The sequence below is a fragment of the Larus michahellis genome, chromosome 1, assembly GCF_964199755.1.
Source record: "Larus michahellis chromosome 1, bLarMic1.1, whole genome shotgun sequence".
Lineage (NCBI taxonomy): Eukaryota > Metazoa > Chordata > Aves > Charadriiformes > Laridae > Larus > Larus michahellis.
The window spans coordinates 33,277,884-33,296,341 of record NC_133896.1 but is presented as its reverse complement, the minus strand read 5'-3'; the positions used below and the strand labels follow the sequence as shown (position 1 = coordinate 33,296,341).

Below are 18,458 nucleotides of genomic sequence, written 5' to 3'. Positions count from 1 at the left end.
CTCTGCCTGCATTGACTAGAATCCATCCAGCTTAGAAACCTGGCTCACCATAGGCATCTACATTGTAGATATTTTCATGTAGATGGACGACGCTAAAAGTGGTTCCCCTACCTTCAACACTGATTAGTCATCAACTAAATGGACTCTCCAACTTGGGGAATTTCTAGTTCAAAGCTAGATTACTGCCCCCCAGCCCCCAAAGATGTAGGTTTAATCACAGCTATGAAAACGAGATTTGAGGACCAAACAACTCAAAACTACATTTAATTAAAACAAATTTCAGAACTGCCTCCTTTTCCTGAAAAGGAACCATTGCACTCATACACCAATTGCCAGAGTATGGCCCCCAAACAATGGCTTTTCAGTGAGGCCTGCTCCATGTGAAGGGTAGAGGGCTCCCCGAGTGCTGGTACAAGCAGGTTTATGAAGACTTTGCCTGGACAGAGTAAGCAGGGGGGAGCCGGTATGAAAACAAGTCCTGTCTGGGGACACCATGGTGTCAGGCTCTGCCTTGGGATCTCTGTTCTTTGAAGCTAACATGCAGAGGGAGGTGGTTGATGAGGTGCCTGGAGGTGACACTCTGACTGAGGGCACACCCTGGGCTGCCTTGATCCTTCTCAGGGTGAATTTGGCATTGCCCAGCTTCTCAGAAGTCATAGAATCATAGAATGGTTTGGGTTGGAAGGGACCTTGAAGATCATCCAGTTCCACCCCCCCTGCCATGGGCAGGGACACCTCCCACTAGACCATCCTGCTCAAAGCCCCATCCAGCCTGGCCTTGAACACTTCCAGGGATGGGGCATCCACAGCTTCCCTGGGCAACTTGTTCCAGTGCCTCAGCACCCTCACAGTGAAGAATTTCTCCCTGATATCTAATCTAAATCTACTCTCTTCCAGTTTGAAGCCACTACCCCTTGCCCTACCCCTACCCCTACCCCACATGCCCTGGTAAAAAGTCCCTCCCCATCTTTCTTGTGGGCCCCTTCAGATAATGGAAGGCTGCGATAAGGTCTCCCTGGAGCCTTCCCTTCTCCAGGCTGAACAACCCCAACTCTCTCAGCCTGTCCTCAGAGGGGAGGTGCTCCAGCCCTCGGATCATCTTCTTGGCCCTCCTCTGGACTTGCTCCAGTAGTTCTGTGTCCTTCCTGTCCTGAGGACTCCAAAGCTGGACATAGTACACCAAGTGGGGTCTCACGAGAGCGGAATAGAGGGGGAGAATCACCTCCCTCGCCCTGCTGCCCACCCTTCTTTTGACGCAGCCCAGGATGCTGTTGGCTTTCTGGGCTGCGAGTGCCCATTGCAGGCTCATCTTGAGCTTCTGCTCCACCAGCACCCCTAAGTCCTTTTTTTCCCCTTAAATGACACCTCTCTCGGGCCCTAACACCAGCTGCACCGGCTGAGGGGGCAGCAAGCGGTGGGACGGGTCGCCGGGCCCCCCCAGCCCGCCTCGGGGGTGCTGAGGGCCCGGCCCGGGCGGGCGGTGCCTGAGGGGGAGGCGGGGGGAAGGGGGCTGCCGCCGCCATTGGGCAGCTCCTGCCCCGGGGGCGGGCCGGGCCCCGGGCCCCGCTTTGAAGTGGGGGTGCGTGGATGGCCCCCGCCTGAGGGCAGCTGGGCATCTCCGCGCCTTCTCGCCGGCGGCGGGGGCCGGGGCGAGGGAAGGCGGAGGAAGGAAGGGACGGACGGGAAGGGCCGCCCTCGCCCACCCCCGGGCGGCGGCGAGGGAGCTGTGGGGAGCGGAGGCGAGGGGCTGGGAGGAGACGCGGCGCGGTCGCGGGGCGGCTTCCACCCCGTGAGGGGAGCGCGGAGGCGGCGGGACGGCGAGGCGGGGTCGCGGGGAGCCATGGAGGAGCCGCGGGGTGCGGGGCCGGCCCAGGCGGCCGGCGGCCGCTGAGGCGGCGGCCCGGGGGCGCCGCGGACACGGCCGCCGCGGAGCGAGCCATGCGGGTGGCGAGGTGGCTGGCGGGTCTGCTGTGCCCCCTCTCCCTGCTCGTCGCCCACGCGTGGGGAGTCCGCTTCCACCCGGGACAAGGTAAACACGCGGCAACAAAGGCGGCGGGTCCTGGCCGTGCCCTACGGGGCAGCCGCCGCCGTTCCCCCGGCCGCGGGCGGGCAGGCGGGAGCGTTTCCTCACGGCGGGGTTTGGGGGACAGCGGGGCGGCCGTCGGTGCTCGGCGGTGGCGGGGCCGGAGCGGGGTGTTGCCGGTCGCGCCGCAGGCAGGTCCCCAACCCCCCCTCCCTCCGGCCCCGCTTCTGTCACTAGCCCCCTGGCGAGGGCAAGGGGTGCGGTGGCAGGAGCCGTGTGGCTGCGAGCGGAGGTCGCCTCCGTGCTGCCGGGGTCAGGCTGAGCTTCTCGCTTTCCGCCGCAGAGACGTGGGTGAAGCAGCTCTCCTCCTACGAGATCGTCACACCTGTCCGAGTGAACGAGTTCGGAGAAGTTTTCCCTCCCACGCGTCACTTCAGCAGGAGGAAAAGGAGCTCGGAGGCACCGCTGGAGCCCACGGCTTTCCGGAGGCATTACCAGCTCAGCGCCTACGGGCAGCTCTTCCAGCTCAACCTGAGCGCCGACGCGGGTTTCCTGGCCGCTCAGTACACCGTGGTGCACGCAGGGGCCCCGCAGAAGCCGTCCTCCCCCGATCTGCGCCACTGCTTCTACCGCGGGCATGTCAATGCCCAGGAGATGCACACGGCCGTCTTCAGCATCTGCGGTGGCTTGGTAAGCATGCGGGTTACTTCCCCCTGTCTCCATTCATGTTCTTCTCCTTCCCGAAAGAAATGTAGTGGGGTGCCTTTGCCGCAGAGCTGAGCTGGAAGTTCTCGGGCATCGTTCCAAGTAGTTGGTCATGAAAAGTCTTGGCATCGGCAGTTTGCAGTCATGATGATACTTTTTTGGCGGGATATACAAATGCTGCTTTCAAAGGATCTATTGCTGGCCTGTAGTAGAATTGGTTGATGTAACTCTTGACACCAAGAGCATTATAATGGAGGAAAAAACATTCCTCAGAAACACAGTAAGCTTTTGTTTTGACAAAATGATGCTGATAGTTGGCATCAGTTATGTGTTTGTAGCTTTATAGATATACTGTATGGTTGTGAGTGAGGAATAATGGTACTTGATGAGAGAAGAACTAGAGTTGATATTTTTCTTCCTCTGCTTTCAGCAATGCTGTAGAGGTGTGTCATGTTCTAGTAGGTGTGCAGCAGTGCTCTCTAATCACGTTTCTGTTGAAAGTGAGTGGGAAGCTTCCTACTAACTTTAGTGGGACTGTGTCTATAAAATGCTTTTTAAGAACTGAATTGAGCAAACAAATCAAAACTCCATTGCCATACATTCTTTACTTATTCCTTGATAGCATTCCATATGTCTTCCAAAGTAATAATGAAGAAACAGCATCACACAACTGTCTATCAAAACAGTTGTACTGTGTTGCTACATCTTATAGTTTTGTGTCTAGAGACAAGAAGATTGATATCTAGTGCCTTACCATGTCATGGTTCTTTGAATTCCTGAGGACAAGTATGTGTGACATGCGCATTGTAAAAATATGATGTTGTAAATACTACTGTGAATTTACGTTGAAGTTGTTCCATGTTTTTTGCAGTTACTCAGGAAGGTAAAGGTGCAAGGTGCACTTTTAATTTTGGGGAATGAAAAAATCCAGTTTCGTATTCTAGTCTCTTTCTAGTAGGCCATAGGAGATAGAATGGAGATGGCTGGATGCATGCAGGAGGGTGTAATGTGTATTAAAAGAAGGTGATACACATGATGGAAAAGAAGGTCAGAAATAATTGGTACTTGAGAGAGATGCCTCTGTTGTCTAGTGCTTATTCTTGGATATGTGGCTATATGTCGCCTTGTCTTCGGGCCAAGGCCTGTAGGCTTGGGCTAGTCCTTGGAAATCACTGGAGAAGCAAGCATTCAAAACCAGTAATTCTATATTAATGGAAGTTTTGCCAATATATCTTGCTTTAGAAATGTCTGTCATTGGTTCTTGTCTGCATTATAAAAAAACCCAACTCAAACTTGTACCAACCCCCCCAATATGTTGCATTCCTAACTCACAGAGGGAGTAGGAAAGAGGAGGAATCACAAATACCTCTTTTTGTTTTTTTCCTCATGTTTCATGTTGTAGATGTAGTAGATGCTCATATACCAGGGTGTTGAGAATAGTGTCATACTCATACATGTGAGAAGTCTTAAAAGCTTCTCTTTTCATAACTTTTTTTGCCTGTTCTAATTCTGTCCCTGCAAAACATCAATTTCATTACTTGAAGGGACCACATGCACTGAAAATAATTTTTTCTGAAAAACGTGCACTTACAAGTTTTCTCAACTACCTATTATTTAGCAGTTCTCAAACTCCTCAGCACATGACTCTCTTCTTTGTCAAAATTTGACTATCTCACTTCTCTTGTGTCTCTCTCTCTCTCTACTTTTATGATCTGCATCATGTATACTTCTGCTTGGAAATCCCTGAGTGCCTTTAAACTCAGCCTTTACCTCTTCTGGATGAGCCTTGTGAACTTTCACTGCAGCTTCCAGCAGGATTCTGTGTCCTCTGTCATTGCCTGGCTGACAGAGCACCTGGTTTGAGCTACCAGCAAAAGCCTTGCTTTTGCTGTTGTGGTGTTCTCAGGACCTTCTCTCACTGCTCATTTCACTCCCAGGCAGACACAGCCTTGCAGAGGGTATGTAGTGCAGGCAGCATTATGGCTGCTTTCCCCTTCACTAATGAAGCTGGTGAGGTTTTCGGAAGAGGAACCAGGGCCTTGCATGGGTGCTGGTGCACTTTTTGTGGGACGTGCCTATAAGTACCTCAGGGAGGGATTGTGTGGGGATGAAGAGGAGGTCATAGCCAGCTGGTTGCCTATATCCACACATAGTATCCTCCAACCTGACTCAGAGCCTTCAGTCTAATGTTCTTCCTCATCCTTGTGGGTCTAAAGTGTTAGACTCTTCATGTGACTGCCAGGGGAGACAATGTTTTTGGAGTCCAGAGAAGAATGGATGTGAAAGGAGGGAGATCTTGTCCTCTCTGAATGTTCTTCCAGGTGGGGAAGCTTTTTAAAATTCCATTGCTTTGTGCCTTCAACAAATGTACTCACAAAAAGAAGCTAGTCAGTTATTGCTCTTCTATTGAATAGGACCGTGCTTCATGAATACACGCAAAGATTTAAGTGTGACTGCTGCTGTGGTAGGATACTACTTATTGTGAGTGAGGCAGTAGAGACTAGACTAGTGACTTGGTAGCCCTGTATTATATATATTTTAATCATAGAATAGTTTGGGCTGGAAGGGACCTTAAAAGATCATCTAGTCCAACCCCCCTGCAACGAGCAGGGACATAATTAACTAGATGAGATTGCTCAGAGCATCCTCCAACCTGACCTTGAATGTTTCCAGGGATGGGGCATCTGCCACCTCTCTGGGCAACCTGTTCCAGGGTCTCACCACTGTCATCATAAAAAATTTCTTCCTTCTATCTAGTCTGAATCTACCCTCTTTTAGTTTAAAGCCGTTACCCTTTGTCCTATCGCAACAGGCCCTGCTAAAAGGTTTGTACCCGTCTTACCTGCAGGCAGTAAAATCCCTTCTCTTTGTAGGATCCATTTTCTTCAATGCTGAACCTGGTGTATGGAAATTAAAATAGAAGAGATTGCTTTGAACTATTAGGCGTAATTTTACCTGCCAGCTTTGCAAATACCAGGTAGTTGCTGTAGACCAATGCTGTAAAAGCTAGTGAGGAAACAAGGTTGTGGATAAAAAGGTATAGGAAATTTAACAATGGAACTTTAAAAACTGGTCTGAGGATATGCCTGAGTGATCTGAAGTTAAACCTGGTACTTGGGTTCACTTTATCCTGTAGGCATCTATCCCCAAGCTCTGTGCTGCCTTCATTCACAGCTTCACTCCTGCTTCCCAAGTGCCTTCTTTTCTCTTTTGCATTATGAAGTTGAGTGTGTTCTCCCCCTCAAGCTCTGCTTCTCTTTTCACCCTCAGTGAAGCCTTTTTCCAAGTGTGCCAAGAACGTGTACAACCCTGAGTACCCATGGAGCATTGCTTAATGGCTCCTGACACCCTGTATGCAGTTTTGTTGTGTTACATTTCAGAGCATGCCCTGGGTTCAGGGATGCAAATGGCAAAGGGAGGTTAGAAGGTCAGCGGGGAGTCTGTAGTAATTGCGAGGAGGGAGTGTGTAATTAGGGAAGCTTGGGATGCCGTCAAAGGCAGAAGGTCATTTGGAGTGATGGCCTGGGTACCTAGTTGAACATCTGATCACATACAGGCATATTTCTTGCATCTTTAGAGTAATTTTGGAAATTTCACACTTTATTTCACTCTATTTTCTTAAGTTCTATTTTTTTTTTTTTTCTCTTACTGCATTGGTCAATTAGAGCTTCCTACAAACATGGGAAACAAGATCTGCTGAGGATGTCCCTGGATGCATGTAGGCTAGAGACCTCTCAAACATTATCTGGAGAGCAAAACAGAAGTAAAAAAAAAAAAAAAAATTCAATTTTGAGAACATTGGGCTTACAAGTTAATTGACAAATACAAGCAAATACCAGGGAATAAAGACCTAAAAATGAGGGAGCTATCACCATTTATAACTAGATCAAGCCTTCAATTCCTACCAGGCCCCTATCTGAAGAACAGAGCTTTGTTTTTATTTGTTTTAATCCTGAATGACTGCTATAAAAACAGTTTGTTTAGTCCTTTGAGAAGCCTGCTGTTCTTTCATGGAGGTCAGGAATGTGATGACCGATGCTGAGGATAGTTAAAATCAGGTTTTGTGAGCTGGGGGAATGCCAAAGTGCCAAAGGTGGTTTGTGTGGCCCTACTGTGAGAGAGGAAAAGGTAAGAAAGGAGGAAACATGCATCTTTTTGGGTGTACAGTCTCTGGTGTATAGAGCAATTTCACATGCTCACTGACTAGCAAAAGTTAGGAGTAGGAAAGTATGCATAAATCTGTTCTTGCATGGATTTGCTTCTGGAGTGAAGCAAGGTCTGTGTGATGAATTCTGTCCTTGGGAGCTCAAGGAAGAGACTGGTAACACTGCTTTACTCGCACATAAAGCTTACTTTTGTCTGGAGAATGTCAGGAATATGAACCTAAGTGTGGAGCTTCAGAATTTCCTCAGTACAAGAGGTTGTATTTATTTTTTTACGAGTACGGGTCAGCGAATCACCTTTCTGAGAGATTTTGAAAACAATTCAGTCTGCTACTATGGATGAGTGCAGTGGTTCTTTTTCAGAAAAAAGTAGGCAGTCCTGAAATTTAGTTTAACGAAATGTAATTTTTAATCGTTTTGTTTAAAAAAAAAAAAAAAAAAAAAAAAACAACAAAAAAAACCCAAAACCAAACAAAAAAAGAAAAACCCACCCCAAAAAAACTTGCTAGAAGCTAGTGCTAGTATAGCCAGAATCTGATTTCTTGTGGAGATCTAATGCAGGTAACAGACTCCAGATATTTGCTGCCCAGTCTTGTGCTGCTTAGTACTAATACCTTCAATGAGTTAAACTACATTGGTTTTCCAAGGAAAGCTTCAACACTTGTAAGTGCAAGGTATGCTTACCTTCACATAACTTAATGCTTTAACTTATAGTCTGTCACTTAAAAAAAATAAGTTACTTTCTAAACCCGAAAGCCAGATAGTTTTCAGTATTCAGGTCACATTTGTAAACCTATGAGCATCTTTAAGGCACATACTAGTCTTTATATATTTTTATCTTGTTGTAGAGATTCCATCATAAGCTAGGAAAAGATCATATTAAAATGTCAATTAAAGACAATCAATTCTTATCTGGACAAACTACGTCTCATAGCTGCTGACTGGCTGACGTGATGACTTCCACTTAATAGCTCTGGGTTCACTTGTCATGTAGGTGTGCAAGGTGAGTCTCTAGCCCTGAATCTCTGCAATAAAACAGTCAAAAATTTCAGTGCTTCCGTTATCACCCTGTGCATTTGTGCTATCTCACCGGCACAAAATGGTTTCAAGTACAAGGACTGACTTGGCAAGTAAAAGATAAAATGTTCTTTTTTTTTTTGGCTGTTATTTTTGTAGCTAAACAGAACAAAAAGGATCAGGAAGTAGACCAAACTCTACATTCTGTACATTGAAAAGATCTAGATAAAGATTTTTTGTACTTGATTACTTCATTTGAATTTTTCATTTGATCTTTCTCTTTTTGTTGCTTTCTTCTCTGATTATTTATTCTTTTGCTCTTCACTTAATTTCACTTACAATTTTTTATCTCACTTTGATTTGTTTTCCTGTTAGTTTTTTCCTAATATGTATTCTCACAAGCAGGACCGAATTTCAAATATTTTCACTTCTGTGACACTTGATCTAGCATTTTTCAACAGTCTGTTTTAATGACTGCGGTTGCCTGAAGTCTTCCCAGTCTTGGTCTGCTGGTCGCAGGATGAATGGTACAAATCTCTTACTATTGCTGTCTCATGTCTTTTTAGCTTTGTATACACTAGGTGTCTTTTTCACATACACCTGAGGGTGGACCATAATACTCAAATATGATCCCGTATCCCAGAGTCAGTTTCTGCCTGCCTGCCTTGGCAGAATCACTATTCATCACATACTTAGTTATAAAATAGTAAGACAGCTTAGGTCCCCTCTGGAGCTGTTACAAAACATCCTGAAACATCCCCAGTGCATTATCCCCAAGTTTCTACATCTCTGCTTTTCCTGAAAATATCTCCACACATGCTATGCTTTTACACATGGACCAGCAGAGATCAGCAAATACAAGTGGTAATTGCAATTGTAAAGTGAGAAAATACATAGGGTCACAAATTGTGCAGTTGAGGTCTGTCACAGAAAATGTCTTATCGGAAGCAGTATGATCTGAGTATGTATCTACCTTTTCACCAGTAATTCTGCAAGATTTGTCCTTTACGTAGGCATGTCCCAGTCTGTTTCACATTTTACATCAAGGATGCTCAGCCATTGCTGGCCTGCCTTTTGCCTGCATCCTGTGTCTGGTAGCCTGCTTCCCTGGCAGCTATTTGAGCATGTTCTATTTGCCAGATAAATTGTTCTGATGGTCGCAGTCTGTTCTTAAGTACTGCCTTTATAGGAGATCCCACAATCTCTTTCATCATTTTGGGTTTGTGTGACACAGGTGAATTTGCTGGAAAGCTGTGGGCAGCCACAGGAGGCTGGATTTACTCTTATTTTTTTCTTATATATATATACACATACACACACATATACGTATGTGTGTGTATATATATACACATACACACACATATACGTATGTGTGTGTATATATATACACATACACACACATATACGTATGTGTGTGTATATATATACACATACACACACATATACGTATGTGTGTGTATATATATGCATGCCTGCACATGTTCCTTAAACTTTCAAGAAGTACACAGAAGGTACTGTGCATGATCACAAGTGACATAGAGGTGTCAGGGGAGGGGAGAGCACACAACATATGGCCCTTTGCTGTCACTAGGTGGGCTAAATTACTGAAATTGTGTGCAGAATGGCTTTTTGTGTGTGTGTGTGTCTTAAATTAATGCTTCCAGCCCCAGGTGGCAGTCAACAGTTAGCCAGCATGGATCTTGGGGAAACTTTGTACTCTTGGGGAATAGATAGGCTTCCCACATGAGATAACGTATCTGCAATAGTCTCAGTTGTCTTTCTGTTTCAGACGTACCTTGATGTAGAAAATGGCAAGATTGCAGTAGCAAAGTCAGACACTGAGAACAGATTATACCTTCTGGGTATGCGCGTATTGACAAAAGTACTCAAGGTAACTTACTGTGTGGTTGACTATAACAGGTGAAAAATCTAGCCGTGCTTTGCGTGTGCTTGAGCGATAACTGCCTGATGGCATACATGGGGTTGAAAGGTCTTTTTGGAGCTGCTTATCTCCCAGTGAGAGGAAGAAGGTGATTCTGCATGTACTTAAAAACATCAAAGCTAGGAAGTTCTCTTTAAACGGAGATAAGTTGCAAATGTACATTTGCTTGATGTTTACTGAGACAGACAAGATTATATGACGGAGTTTCCTCAGTTTCCTCCAGTGTTAAGCATATAGATCCCCTAGGTCTGTGTTCTGTGGGAATACTTAGCTTGATGGTTATTTATGTGTTAAAAACAAAACCCCTAAAAAAAAAACCAAAGACACCACCCCAAAAAAACCCCCTTCATTTCATTTCACCAGTTTCAACAGGTATTGCCAAATACCTGCTTTTCCATAATGAGATCTCTGTGTATATATCTATGACAAAAGCTTTTATGCATAATTTTTTAATTGACTCTTCTAGCTTGCTCACTGTGAATTGTATATAAGGTAAAAATAAATCACCCCTCTCTCTTCCTTCCACTTCAATGAATCTTGTTAATTGCTGTGATCCCTGCTCTTCCCAGCTGTCTTTGAGATTGTTATTGTAGCATTCTCTCAAGTTCTCTGCTATTTACCTGGTCTGTTGTTACAAATTGTATTTAGAAACTCCTGGAACACCATTATTACCAGGCTTCAGCCAGACTTTCTTGCCTAGAATAGCCTAAAAAAGTGGTGTTCAGGGTACATCCAGGATTTACCCTTTCTGCAAGAATATTCTTTCCCCTATGCATTATGCAAAATGGAAATACCTTTTGTTTGTGTTCCTGAGTGAAAGTAACTTGGCAGTAAGGATACTGGATCCAGTGCTACAGTTATCAGCATGGTTAGATCAGGTGTGATAAACACACAAATAGGTAAGATCCCTTTAGGACTTTACATGGAATTTAAATTCCAATCTGGAATGACATCATTTTATTTAACAAATGATTAGGTGCCTTTTCAGACTGGGACGCTTCGGAGCATGGGTGGGTGCCTCATCAGTTCTGTTCAAGGTGTGATTAAGTATGCTAAAGATCTGATTACTATCTGCTCATGAAATCTTAACATCACAGAATTTGTTAAGGAGATGTAGTTAAATCACAGTCAAACTTATGATGAAAGGTTTATTTTTTTCCTATAATAAGCTTTTAGCATTTTATTCTATTTCTCTTTAAGAACTTCAAATATAATGTTTCTTTCAGTCACTTCTGAAAAGGTGTTCCACTAGAAAACACTTGTTCGTTGCTGGATATTTCTTTTCTGTTGCTTAGGTGGTATATTATTTAGTATTTTGTTACTAGAATCATAGAATTGCCTAGGTTGGAAGGGACCTTTCATATCATCTAGTCTAACCATCAACCTAACTCTGACAAAAACCAGCACTAAACTGTATCTTTAAGCACTATGTCTACCTGTCTAGTATTTTCACATTTCTACTATATTAGCTCTAGTTTTAATACATTAGCTTGCAACCACTACCTCTTGTTGTGTTTCTTTCTGAACTATCTTCTGGTAGAAATTTTTTTTTCCCATATGTTGTCATTGTACCATGATCAGATAACCTCTAATACTTTTTTGTTCAATGAACTAAATAAGCTATGCTTAAGTCTTTCATTAGAAAACATTGTAACAGTGGAGCAGGGAGAAAAGGGTGAAGGGCTTCTCACATGATTCAGAAGAGCTTTGAATTAACATAAGGGGGAGGGAGCAGAGGAGGAAAAAGAATAATATTAAAGGGATTTTGTAATTTACTTTGGCTATGAAAGTACCCTTGCTGTAAACTACTTGCAGGTTTTTGCATTTGAGTTAAGAAGCTGTACCGTGAGGGCATGAAAAATACTTGAGTACAGGAGTGGAGCACCTAGGAGGGAGTCTGCCAGTTTGGAGTCATGGTTTCCAGAACTTCAGTTGTTCTTTTAGCATTTTTCTGAAATCTTTCCAATTTTGCTGTTGGACATACTAAGATTAATTCCACGTTTCTGAAACCTGCTATATATCCCTTATGTTTTCCATGTGTTCTACAAAGTTGTCATTATACACAAGGATGTAATTTGTATGTGGGCATGGTACATACTTTAACCATAAATTCTGCAATATTTATTTCTACTACTCTTGGAATAGAGCAAATACATTGATTAAGACTATGCGGTTTTAAGCCACTTTAAACCACTAAGACATACCATATATAGTGAGTAGCTGTGTCGATCCATTGAACCTTGATTTAATATAACGTGTCTAACTCATCCAGAGTATTTTAAATCCAAAAAATAAATTATCTTTCTCATGTGGGTTTTCTCATAAATTTCCTCGAATCTATGCATATGCATAGTCCTGTGTAGCACTCCCTCTTTGCACCACTTCTTTATGATGTGCAAGAGGCTGTTTTCAATTTTGTACTGCACTTCTACTGAAGAGATCTTTTAAATATACTTTTACCTCTTTATCTGAGAACAGAAATAGAATGTTTCGGGCAGATTTCTTGTTATATGATTTGAGAGGCATCTGTAGATGATAAATAAATCCAGTTCATTTCTGATTTCATTTCCTGCAAATGCTTGGGCTCCTGTTTCAGCAACCTGCCTCTGTACATCTAAGTGACTTGGGTTTATTTGGTTTTACCAAAAGTATTTCTCATTTGGATCTCTCAGACCTTCTACGTGTGTGCCTCACTCACTGTAATAGCTCCATTTGTGTAAGCAGAGTCTGTCACCAGATTAAGTATCACTTTCATGAATGAAGGACTATAAAACAGACAGTGTAGCTGGTCACTGGATTTTTGTAGACCTATGTGTTAGGAAAATGAGGAGATAACCATATATGTAGCTAATGAAAATCCAGCTTTAGTCTTCATAGAGAATTTAAAGGTTTGGAATTGGTGGCTTCAAGCTCAATGTCTGCTTGGGGTTTAAATGACAAATATCATCATACACCCTTCTAAAGATAGAGCACTGTTTTCATCTCTCATCCTTTGGTTTTTCTCACATACAGTACGATGCGTTCTTTTCAACTTGGATAGGGAAGGTGCAATAAATTTATCATAGACTACTGGGGGGAGATGTTCCAAACTAGTCAGTGGTAGTAATTGTTTATCTATACATTGTTAAAGAGGAGAGAATTCATTAAGGAAAGAATGAAAGTTTGCTGCAATATATATTTTTGATCAGTGATTTCTTCCATATCTAAATGGACAGTTGATGCTGGGATATTGTGCAAGAGCCAGGGGGCCAGAGAGTGAGCAAGTGAGAGGAAGCTGACTTCTGTTTTTCTAAAATAGTTACCCCAAGTATCTGGAAAGGTGGAATCTCCAGTCTTAAGGACACTATTGTGCCTTCTTGTATTAATCTTTTGATTTAAAACAAAAAGCTAAGAATAATTCTGAGGTAATGAAACATAGTATAGGATACGTCCCCTTCAGCTTTCTAGCCTAACTTTAGGCTATAAGTTTATGGTGTGTTTTGTATTTTCTTGGATATAATGAAGGAGATTTCACTCTTTTGCTTTATAGGCAATTTCTCTAATCGTTTGCTGTTAAGATGAGCACAGTTACTGCTACTTCTGAGTATCTTTTAAAAGAGGGAGAATTGCCTGCATTTTGTTTTGTTTTGTTTTTTTTCCCTCCCTAGATAACTTCACTGTGTCGTTTTTTTCAGCACAGTATTCTGTGTTTCAGCTAAGATACATGTATCGGTTCTGATTGGGATATTCAGACTACAGAGTAATGACAGTTGAGCCAGAGATGTTGCCAGGCATTTTATATTGTGTCTTCATTGTTAGCCTCAGATTGATGTGCAGGCTTTGGAGCACCGTTCTGAGTTGCTTGATAATCTGGTTTTACAGTAAACTCTCACTGATATGAAGGTGCTTTTTTGCCAGGAAAAATGGTTCTCTGTTTTATTTCAGTTTAAAAATACCTTTAAAATATCTTCCTTTGGTAGGAGGCATAGATTTTCTTAATTTTTTTTTAACTGCACAGAGGAATTAGTATACAGTATACACTATTTCCATTGCTAGTGTGTAAACAAAGGAGTGTGGGAGTGGATGCCTAGAGGAGGTGCAAGGCAGGAATACCTCTTTCGGAGAATCAGCAGTCCTGGATTGACTTGGATCAGTCATGATGCGTCCTGATGACTCTTTCCGATACACTGCATAGGATAATGGTGCATAAATACGGTTTTGAATTCCTAGATAGGATTTTTCCTCTGGCAGCAATTGGTTGCCTAAGGATGGGGTCAGGAGGCTGAGTGGAATTTTCAAAGTGATCAAAAGCTTGTATCTTAGTGATGATTTTCTTTTTTGGTAGAAAAATAAAGCCTTATTGTTGTAGTTCTTGTTTTCTAGTGGAAGTCTGATATTCCAGAAGATTGATTTGGTTTAAAATATAGCACAAACTCTTTCCTTATTACTTCTGTGCTATTATTCTTATAATTGGCATGTTTGTTGTAGCTGAAACCACGTATTTGTAAGACCTGGAAGTCTGTTAGCTGGAAAAGCCATTGAAGAAACAAATACAGAATATCTGCTGTAGGTATTAGGAGTAGAAGGGAAATAAAATATACGTGTGGAATAAAGCAGTAGTAGTGAAGTTTTTTGCTTAAATCTGAAATAAGATATTTAAAATGTCCCTTATCTAGAAATAGGGTTTATGATATGTCAGGAGAAAAGAATTAATTAGAATGTTAGTGTTCACAAATAGTATGGGGTGAAATTTATCTTGTTTTGGTAATTGGGACTTTAATATTAAAAAAAAACAACAAACCAACAAACCAACATCAACATGAATCTTAGCATCAGTTCTTGCTGCTTTGGCTGTGAGTGCAGGTTCTTCTTGTCTGTCCCTGTCACTTTGCCCAGAAGGTTGCACCTACTTAGGACTAGCTGACAAGCTGTGGCATATCTGTTTCCATGAGGCCCTTCCCAGGGAGGCACATAGCATTCCCAGTGCACTCCATCTGCTGTCCTCTACAAACCACATGCCCTGGAAACACTGGATGGGAGAAGGCTGAACCGCACATAGAAAGGATCCAGCATGAAGACCACTTGCAAAGAATTTAAATGAAACCGAGGGGGGGGAAAACGTGTTTCTGTGAGTTAAATTTAAACAGTCTTCAAAAGAAAATACTATTTAGCTGAGTCTTTTCATTCTGCAACAAAGGTGAGGCACAGGATCCAACCACAGTGGGTTTACAATAACTGGATGATTTGTACGCCATGTTTCAGGCAAGGTTACAGAGAGTCTGACACATGCCTGAAGCCTAACAGACTTTAAACATAGAAAACTGATAACTGCTAGAAGGATCCAAAATTCAAGGGGATATTATCATTCCAGTACAATACCCTGGACACTAAGGTAGTCTGCAGCAGATTTTAAAAGGCTCCTTGTAGGCTGCTTGAAAAAACTGTTCTCACTTCTTGTATATCTTGCTCTGCCTCTCTCTGTAACCCTGAGTTTCAAGGTTGACATGAATACTTAATCTCTTAAACTGTGTAGATTATCATGATTCTTTTGTTGGTCAACATACATCACTAATATGGCAAAACAGCTAACAGGATGCAGCACACCTGCTTGCTCTAGGTGCTTAACTGGCTGAAGTGAGGAAGTTGCCAAGAAGTCTGAAAATAATTTGATTAAATTCTTACATGTTTTTTTTTCTCCTCATAGTCTCCTGAAATAAGGGACTTAAGCTATAGGAAACTATGAATTTGGTCAGAAGTGCAGAAAGAAAGAAGAGATTCTATTTTAGGATTTCATAATTGAAGGGATTATGAGGCAGGGGTGAGGCTGGGGAAAGGATCTTAATTTGTGTTCATTTTCTTTATATATGTGCCAGTGCTTTTGTTAGTAATCAAGTTCCTTTGGTTCCCATTACATAGTTATCCATGTGTGTCTGCTATAGAGGGGGGAAAAAATCAAGGAGAAAAACTCATTAATGAAACTGTCAACTTTGAATTCCTGGAACTTGTTTCAAAGTCTTTAAAAGGAATATCAGGTTAACACTATTTCTAATCTATAGGCAAAATGCAGTTTTAGAAAAAAAATGTTATGAATTATGTAAAGGACAAGGCAAAAAATCAGTCTAGAATTTGGATAACACAAATCCTGAATTACTTGATGGCCTCTACTCCACAGTTCCCAGCTGCTCCTCCTTGGCTTGCTAAATACTCTACTTTTGTGACCTCCTTTGTTTCATTAACTATATAGTGATTACCTATGATGCATTGTTAATATGCAAGCTAGTCTGTTATGAGTTATTCTGGTGAGACAGGTCTCTGAAAGCAAATTTCTCTTTGCCTTACCTTCAAGCTTCCATCTCCAGCTTCCCCTGAAGTTTCCTCTGTCTCACGTGTAAATTTTCTTCCATTAATTTCAGAATATTATAAATAGTTTATTATTTCAATCAAAATTATTTTTATATCAGTATTTTTAGTGGAAAATAAATCAATTACTTCTCTTACTTTCAGATGGGCACCTTTAAAGCACATGATGGTGAATATTTTTTAGAACCTCTGATGAAAGCGGATGGAGGTGAACATGAAGATGAGCATAACAAACCACATCTTATATACAGGCATGAAGAACTTAAAAAAAAGTATCAGAAATCCCATAAACCTTGTGAAGTTTCAGGTATAGTCATACTTTAAATTTCAATGTGACTTTTTCAAATGTCAGATGTATTTAAAAAAAAAAAAAGGCAAGATTTAATTTTTGTAAATAATATTTATCTTCAGATTGTTCCCTTAGAACCTACACATTTCTTTCACATAGGCTTGGCAGTCACTTATCTTTTTTTTTTTTTAAAGCACCGTGCTTTAAACTAATACGTTTTTTAGTGGGGCTGAAAACTTTCAGTAGTTGTTTTTCATATTTATGCATGCATCTTTGTAATTGGAAAATAGTATTAGAGAAAGGCACCTGCAGCTACCATCAAAGTACAAAAGCTAGACAGAAGAGCGGGATTAAAAAGGATTTATTTGAAGTTGTAGGTGTCTGAAAACTCATTCTAAACACTGAGATACCATCTGCTTTGGGATAAAATGATGCAGAAGCCTTTGAAGATCATGCCTGAGCGATGCACTTCTTAACCTTTGCTATTATACTAGTGCCACTTAAAAACATTTTTCATTGTGTTGGAAACATGGCTTAAAAAAAAAATAAATTTAGTGATGTAATAAATGCTTTTCTCTTGCTTTTGATAGAAGCATAGGGGGGCCATTTATTTGGCTTCAAAGAAAACACAAATGGGTGGAGATTCACAATAGGATAAAGCAGCTTATATTTGGTTCAGCTTGGCATTTAGAAATATCCTGTCTAAGTTTATACACCTTTCATGAGATTGAAAACTGCATTTTATGCATTTTGAGTGTACTTGCACTTCAGGAGTGTTTAGGCAAGGCTGAGTGCATAAATAAGACTATCTGAAGAAAAGGAAAATAATAAAATTTCTACTTTATTTTCTTAAGGAATATCTGTCCAGATATTTGAAAACATAAATTGCAAAAATAATGGTGAACCTTGGGTGGCTAGTGTTTTTAATTTTGGAAAATTCTTAAAGCATATTTTATATTCAGGAAAAAATATGTTGAGAATTCTGCTTTTCTGTAGATACTAAGGCCAGAAAGCGACCATTATGATCACCTTGCATTCAACAAATTCTAGTGAAAGGTGTTTCTTTTCTTTAGCTCTATTTTAGGAAGCTGATGCTGTCTATTCGTTGATTGTCATTGCAGAACAAGGAGTTAGTACTTTGTTGGAAAATCAAGCAAGTGTTGTTATTCCTGATTCTTTTTTTAATGATGAATAATATGTACTGAACCAAAGTAGAGGTCTTTCAGTTTGTTGTGTGGGTTTTTTGTGTTTTTCTTTTTTTTCTATGTTGCATATGACAATTCTATTAATATTAGCAACCTAGTGTGAGAAAAAGGCTCCAAGCATTAAGAACTTGGTCACTCTCCCCCTTTTCATTTATTGGAACAACTGCAAAAGATTGTGTGCTAGAGATTAGTCATTTTTCCAGGAGTGAAGTTGCAGAAATTTTCATGGAGAAAAACCTTGTGTTATGTTTCTGCCCTTTTAAAGAGATTTGTTTCGTTTTAATGCTAGTCTTGCCTGGTTATTCACGTCTTCCCTTTGAAGAGGAACAGAGTATATCTAGCAATATAGTGACCATGAGAGTTTCTCTAGTAAGTGAATCTTGACAGAGGATATGGAGAGGCATAGCATTCAGTACTTTTTAGTTTGAAATTGGACCATGATAATTACTTCTGAAATGGTCTAACTCATCTTTTCCTCACTTTGTGCTGGTTTCTTCTAAACTAACTTGCTGATGAAAAATTAATTGGAAACCCTGGTACAAGCTTTACTCAAGTCAGGATAGGACATCTGCTGCATTTCCTCTTATCCATAAATTCTGTTTCCTTCATCCAGGGAAGCTCATCTGAGTTTGCCATGAAATGTTTTTGATAAATATGATAGCTATTACTCATCCACTTGTTGATTTCTGGTGTTTATAAAAAAAAAATTGATTTGTTCTGGTATTGAATTTATCTTGGCTGGTCCATAAATTCAGGTTGTCTTTAAACTCCCACT

The 18,458-nt window shown here is 41.5% G+C and overlaps 1 protein-coding gene across 1 annotated transcript in view; it reads left to right on the top strand.

The window, feature by feature from the left end:
- The first annotated feature begins 1,814 nt into the window (after positions 1-1,814).
- Positions 1,815-18,458, top strand: part of ADAMTS20 (ADAM metallopeptidase with thrombospondin type 1 motif 20) — a 102,796-nt gene continuing 86,152 nt past the window's right edge. The window contains exons 1-3 of the mRNA XM_074566049.1: positions 1,815-2,029; positions 2,367-2,713; positions 16,334-16,496. Coding sequence (XP_074422150.1) covers positions 1,939-2,029; positions 2,367-2,713; positions 16,334-16,496 — 601 coding nt within the window. The 5' untranslated portion in view covers positions 1,815-1,938. The remainder of the gene's footprint in view (positions 2,030-2,366; positions 2,714-16,333; positions 16,497-18,458) is intronic.